This window comes from Branchiostoma belcheri, unplaced genomic scaffold (genome assembly GCF_001625305.1).
Source record: "Branchiostoma belcheri isolate BF01 breed outbred unplaced genomic scaffold, Haploidv18h27 scaffold1031, whole genome shotgun sequence".
Taxonomy (NCBI): domain Eukaryota; kingdom Metazoa; phylum Chordata; class Leptocardii; order Amphioxiformes; family Branchiostomatidae; genus Branchiostoma; species Branchiostoma belcheri.
This window is the reverse complement of record NW_017802416.1, coordinates 1-6,350: the sequence shown is the minus strand read 5'-3', so window position 1 is coordinate 6,350 and position 6,350 is coordinate 1. Positions and strand designations below refer to the sequence as shown.

The 6,350-nt window shown below is 40.6% G+C and overlaps 2 protein-coding genes across 2 annotated transcripts; both read left to right on the top strand.

Moving 5' to 3' along the window:
- Nucleotides 1–16: 16 nt before the first annotated feature.
- On the top strand, nt 17–3,740 carry LOC109475735 (WD repeat-containing protein WRAP73-like; the record flags this gene model as incomplete). Its single annotated transcript, XM_019776502.1, is given in 9 exon segments — nt 17–118; nt 620–706; nt 972–1,106; nt 1,245–1,319; nt 1,533–1,623; nt 2,071–2,199; nt 2,585–2,662; nt 2,665–2,775; nt 3,144–3,740. Coding segments are annotated over 9 exon segments (918 nt in total), but the record flags the coding sequence as incomplete, so codon positions are not given.
- Nucleotides 3,741–4,992: 1,252 nt separating this feature from the next.
- On the top strand, nt 4,993–6,349 carry LOC109475746 (HRAS-like suppressor 3). Its single transcript, XM_019776511.1, has 3 exons — nt 4,993–5,287; nt 5,763–5,966; nt 6,276–6,349. The coding sequence occupies exons 1-3, from the start codon at nt 5,081–5,083 to the stop codon at nt 6,327–6,329; spliced, it is 465 nt and encodes a 154-aa protein (XP_019632070.1). The 5' UTR covers nt 4,993–5,080; the 3' UTR covers nt 6,330–6,349.
- The last annotated feature ends 1 nt before the right edge of the window (nt 6,350 follows it).

The following is a 6,350-nucleotide window of genomic DNA, read 5'->3' as shown; positions in this document are numbered from 1 at the left end:
TCTGTTCCCTGTAGTGTTAGACTTCACCCGAGATGGTTCGTACATGGCCCTGGCGGAGAGGAGAGACTGTAAGGACTACATCAGTGTCTTCTCCTGTAAACAGTGGCAGCTTATGAAGGTGGGGTGTCTCAGGAGACTCAAGAGATTGTCGAAATTGCAGTCCTCAAAATGGAACATTTCTTATATGGAGAGGAAGTTTCGTAGCATATTTACTTAGTAGCATTGGGATTAACCTGTACCAGGCTTCAGAAGGAAGAAGTAGAAATTGGCAAAATAGTACTAGTACATACATGTATGTACATTTAACTACTCCTGAACTGTACACCTTAAGCTGATCAACACCCCTGACATGTTATCTGTCTATTTGGCCAATTTCTACTCTTTCCAGCTGCTTCTGAAGGCTGTTATAAGCCACTCGTGCAGGTAGCAAAGGTATTTGCACTGGTCAGACAGTCTTTTCCATTTCAGGAGAAGATTATACAAATTGAAAATGTACACTGTATACAATACATGTATGTGACTAACAGAACCATTTCGAATTCCTAATGTCTAGTGTTATTATGACACATCTAAATTAGCAGTAGTACATGTAGTAGTAAATGAACTTTTTGCCTCCCAGCACTTTGAGACAGACACCAAAGACCTGGCAGGGATAGAGTGGGCTCCTAATGGCAGAGCTCTGGCTGTCTGGGACTCCATTCTAGATGTGAGTTTCTCCTTTGTTTCCCTTGCCTCCAACAGAGTAGTAAAACCTGTAGTGTAACTGTAAGAGACTTATTTATTTCAAGCACCGGGTCTCAAAATAATATTTCTGTTTGCTGCAGTTACTCAGTATTCTGGACCTACGTTTCATCACGTTAATAGTTACATATTCGTGTATTTCTCTGACATGCATCTCAAAAACTTTTCAGCAAATAAAAGGTTTTGAGTAGGTACCTTTGTAGTTCATGTTTGATTCTGCCTGTCTCCAGTACAAACTGCTGTTGTACTCCCTGGATGGGCGCTGCCTGTCTGCCTACAGTGCGTATGAGTGGGCACTCGGCATCAAGTCTGTCTCCTGGTCACCATCAAGCCAGTTCCTCGCTGTCGGCAGCTTCGATGAAAAGGTTGGGCTGTAGTTTTTATCTGTTATTTTTCATCTATCAGATTCCTTGTGTATGAGTGTCCACCATGACATTACAGCCAGCAAGTGGTAGTTAAGGTTAGAACTATGTCAATGAGTTTTTTCTTTGTTGAACTTGTAGGTTCGTTTGCTAAATCACCTGACCTGGAAGGTGATCATCGATTTCCCCCACCCTCCCCTGGTGGAAGGCAAGGCTGTGAGTATGACTCAGTTCCTATCACATAAAGACATTCAGTGAGTTATTCAACTCTCTTCCTTTTTCATGAAATATTGACCGAGAAATGTTGATATAAGTTAAAGTGGAATGTTCTCTCTGTAGATGATCACTGATAGATGAAGAAAACCGGTATTTTTTTTTTTTGATAGAGAACCAACACCTTTTGATTTCCCGATATCTTCTGTCCTCCAGGTTGTTTACAAAGAGATAGAGAAGAAGCTCCCCCGTCTGCAGGGAGAAGTGGACCCTCCTGGTGGAGCTGTGTTCACAGGATCCAGCCACTGTGAGTTCTGCTCAGTTTTCATGTCTCTATGTTTGAGTTTGAGCCAACACATGTTTGAGGTACATGTATGTGTACATATTATGTTCTAAGTAGGTATCACAGAAGTCAGGAAATTATTGCTGTACTAGCCTAATAGCCTAAACTGCTTATGGTGTTGAATGTCAAAGTGGTTCCTAGCATTCCAGGCAAGACATTGTGTCCTTGGAAAAGGCACTTTACACAAGTTTCATCACTTCACCCAGTTGTAAAATGGGTATCTGACTTTGGTTGGGGAGGTACAAGGCAGTTGAAAGAGAGGGATGGACTCTGCCTCCCAATACCTAAGACATGGGATTGACAACCCACTGCCCCTACGACCTCAAAAGGGGTATGGGGCTACCTTTACCTTTTTCTTTAATTGTGCTAAAACATATATGTCCAAAGTCCAAACCTTGTACCTTCCTCCAGATGAGGTGATCTCAGAGCGGCCAGCCCAGGTTCCTGTTGTGAAGGCTGACCCAGAGAAGGCCAACCCTAAGATCGGAGTCAGTCTGGCTGCCTTCAGTCCTGACAGCAAGTATCTCGTTACCAGAAATGGTAAGTAGAAGGAGTTGTGGAATTTCTATACTAGTTGTTTCAAAAGGTGTTTTCTTTTGTTTTCATCTTGCTAATTTTTCATCCTTGAAATGGCAGCAAAGCAATTAAGAGAAAGGAAATAGTTTCTGTTGCCCGAGTTTACAATGTACAGTCAAAAATATGCCCAAGCAGCCACCTCTTCAAGCTGACCACCTGTTCATAACAACCACTTTTTTCCCAGTGCTCATGTTTTTGGGGGGCACAGGTGCAAGCATTAGTAAGTGACCTGCCTAAGAAGGCCACCTGTCCAAGAAGACCTTTCCCTGGGTGACCTTCTTGGGTATGTTTGACTGTACCTTATTTTACCCTTAAAGTAATATGGCTACCCCTCTCTCCCTCTTCCTAGACAACATGCCGTGTGCGCTGTGGATCTGGGACATCCGACAGTTGGCACAGGTGGCCATCCTGCTGCAGGCAGCGCCTGTCAACATGTGGAGTGGGACCCCTGTCAGCCCAGACTAGCCTTCTGTACAGGCACCAACAAAGTCTACATGTGGTCACCTGCAGGGGCCTTGTCTGTGGATGTACCTGTCGAAGGTGAGAGTCAACATTTGACCTTCAAATTTTTTATTACGTTTTTTAGCAACAAAGATATCAAGAACTCAAATGATGTGGACTTGTATGTTGTACTACATATGTCTAAAAACGTGTATTTAGATTTCTTAGGACTTAAAATGATGTAAACTGTATCTTTGTTAACATTACATATTTTGTCTGACCCTTACCTCTTTCTTCATAACCTCAATGAAAAGTGGCCTGGAGGCAGATCTTTGCTTCTCATGAATAAGAATGGTTCAAACAAAAAAACATACAAGATAAAAGTTTGTTTTCATAAAGTACAAAGTAAGAAGTAAAAAAAAAGAATGTTCTCAATCTTTTGATCTGGATTTTTGTCTCCCTCATAGCGTCCTTCCTAGTGCAGTCCCTGAGATGGCACCCAGAGGGCGGCGCTGTACTGCTCATGGGAAGGGAGAACATGTGTATGTGCTTCATCGACCGTGAAAAGAACAGGTGACAATAACTTTCAAGAAGAGATGGATCACACAACTGTCAATCACAAGGCATAATGTTAGATGTGTATACATAGTAATATATATGATATTGTTTGGTATATGTAGGCAACATCCTAATAAGTAACATGCAAGTTTTGCAGACTAGATGGACTGTATGAACGTTTAAATGACAGCTTTATTGACACACACAGAAAAAAATACACATAAATAGATAAAGAACATATGCTTAGAATACTTAGAACATTCAAACTATGCTTACAGTAATGTGTGTTGTACAAAATTGGGGTAACGTTATATAGCTTTGGTACATTCAAGGGCATACATGTAGCATTGTTTGGCAGTCTTGCATTTGACATTGAGAAGTGAAACAAAATTTGAGAGCAAAATTATACTTGTACATGTATTACAAAACATAAACACATCATCTGTAATCTGACCACAAAAGATTTCATATAAAAGTTCTATAACTACAGTTACTGTAAATATAATGTGTACATTATTCTGCCATTGCTCTTTGTTTTTCCTATAAGTATGTATACATGTACAAAATATGCTGAATGTGCTGTAGTCATTTTCATCCTAGAATAACTCATGAAAACAGGCTTTACAGTAAACATGGTTAGCAGTTGAATAACAAAATTAATGTATGTATCATTGTATGTATGTGCTATCTTTTAAAAAATATTGTTTGAAATAAAGTGTCATGATGTCAAGTTAAACTAAAGACTTGAATGTATCTACATACTGACCTCACTTGATAACTAAGTAGTACTGAAAAAAACACCACACAACAATTTGAAGTAGCACTCTAACATTGCCTTATAGATAGCAAAAACATGCATGTTTTGAAACAAAATTCACTTATCTACAAGTTAAACCAGGTGAACTTTCAAGACTTGGTGGCAGGAATGCTGACCTGAGCTGGAAGTGTGATTCTTTATGGTTCAATATTCAATACCATCAAAAGGGTGTATGTGTGGTATCTTTATGTTCATTGAGTTCCACTATTTTTTGTTACTGATGAGAAGACAATTTTGGTATCACAGGCACTTTAATTGTTTTCTTGAGAATCCCTGATATGTAACAGAAGTCTCTACTCACTAGTCAGGCCTTGAAATTCACTTTTTTTTTCCTATTGTCCCAACACTCTTCCAAAAATAAATTTCAATTGTCCCGAAGTGAGGATAAACTGTCCCAACCTGTTTTTCAGGAAGTGAACTTAAGAAAGCTTTATGTAGGTTACATTCTAACTTCCAGGCACGCTATGACTGCAGAGTAAATGGGAAATTTTGGGAAGCTTTTTCCGGAGTCTATAGACTGTGTTTTCAGCCTTCAGGTAGAATTACAGGTGTTTAATGATCACTCTTGTGTGTTCTTCTACTTTCATTTTCTGCGTTGTTGGCCATTCTTTCCTATTTGTGAAACTTAACTGTGTCTTTGTGAACCCTGCTGACTGCAAACATTCAGTCAGCTAGTGCTATTTCCTAGCCTAAGTAGGTAACAGTAATTTAAAAGGCCCTTTAAACATGTCATCATCCATGAATAGGACTAAATGAATCAGCATATTGCTTCAGACAACCTACCTCTACATTTCCCATGCAGAAAGAAGGAAGCTGCAACGGTTAACTGTTTGGTCATTGGTCTGTGTCGCAGGTAACATTTGTCAGGTGAACTGTAATTGGATGGTGGTTACCTGGGCAGGTGTGACATGGGGGGAATGCCCATATCCGGGAAATGGTAACCTGACTACGTGGCATGGTATAAACAAGCTGTCATACCTGGTGTGGTTTTTGCATGTGAGAAGAGTCCCTTGGTTAATCTCCAGCAGCATGAGCGGGGCAAAAGGAAAGTCGAGGCCTGATCACGGCGACGTTCTGAAATTTGACCATGGACCAAAGAGTTTCAAAACCTCCTTGGGTGGACAACAGATCAGTCACTACGGTATCTACAATAAGGAAGACGACAAAGTCATCCACAAGACTGGGCCAAAAAGGACACATCTATCGTCTGGCTCTGGAAAGTCCAACAAATCAGAGGTATTTTTATGATCTTGAAATTGTTCGTATCATCACAGGGGTCGTTATCCAATTGCCCCCAAACGACTGGGGGTTAAAGACTTTTCCACTCAAGAGGTTGATTTTAGAGCTAGTGCAAAGTAGCGAGTTTACAAACTGATGACACCTTGGCTAGATGAAAACTCCAAGCCTGCGAACCACCCTACATGTACGTAGTACATGCGGATGAATTGAAAGTATTGGCTTGGAGTTGTGAGAAAGATGTAAGGTGAATACTGGTATTTCAAGATAGATTCTAGTGGATTCCTTTACTTCCCTGGCGGCTCATTATGATCAACATGCAATCTATTATTCATGTTCACATGCATGTCTAGAGATCTCAGCATTATTAAGGTAATTTCTTAGGAGAAATGGTAATTCTACTGACACTGTACCCAATATACAGTTTCGTTTTCGGTCAGCTACTAGTTATCATATGATAACTTTTTGTTTATAGGTTAAGAGTGAAAGCTATGCCAGGGTGGCAGGGCGTTATGACAGCGTCACTATTCACAACCGGCCACAGGAGAGCCGTTACTCGGCAGAGAGGGTGGTGCAGAATGCAGAGGCCCGAGAAGGTGAAACCAGTTACAACCTGGTGTCTGACAACTGTGAAACCTTCGCAAGGGAGTGCGAGACCGGGAAAAAAGAGAGTGATCAGGTTTGTGTCTCCTCATTATGTCACTAATGTTTACATCCATCTAGGTGACACGATTCTTAGATGGAGAAACATCTCTGTACCAATATTTATCAGATTACCGATAGAAACAAACTCACCTACTGTATACAGCTTTTTGAGTATAATGTCCAATGTTGGAGACCTCACTCTCACTTTTTTTAAATTCAAAAATTCTTGCCAAAGAGAACTTTTCTGAACTGTGCTGTAATGATGTTTCAAAGACTTGTTATTTCAAAGTATGCAGTTGATTTCCTTAATCGCTAATTCTGCGGATGCTGTTATTTGTTTCAGGTGAGGAAGGTGGGCATGGCTCTGGTGAACGCTTATACTGGAGGGTCTGCCTAAATACCTCAACCAACCTCAGAC

Excerpts from the sequence above, each read along its gene's own strand:
- LOC109475746 (XM_019776511.1), top strand. The coding sequence starts at position 5,081 with ATGAGCGGGGCAAAAGGAAAGTCGAGGCCTGATCACGGCGACGTTCTG. Across the intron at positions 5,288-5,762 it reads GAAAGTCCAACAAATCAGAG|GTTAAGAGTGAAAGCTATGC; the intron begins GTATTTTTATGA and ends TTTTGTTTATAG. Across the intron at positions 5,967-6,275 it reads GGAAAAAAGAGAGTGATCAG|GTGAGGAAGGTGGGCATGGC; the intron begins GTTTGTGTCTCC and ends TATTTGTTTCAG.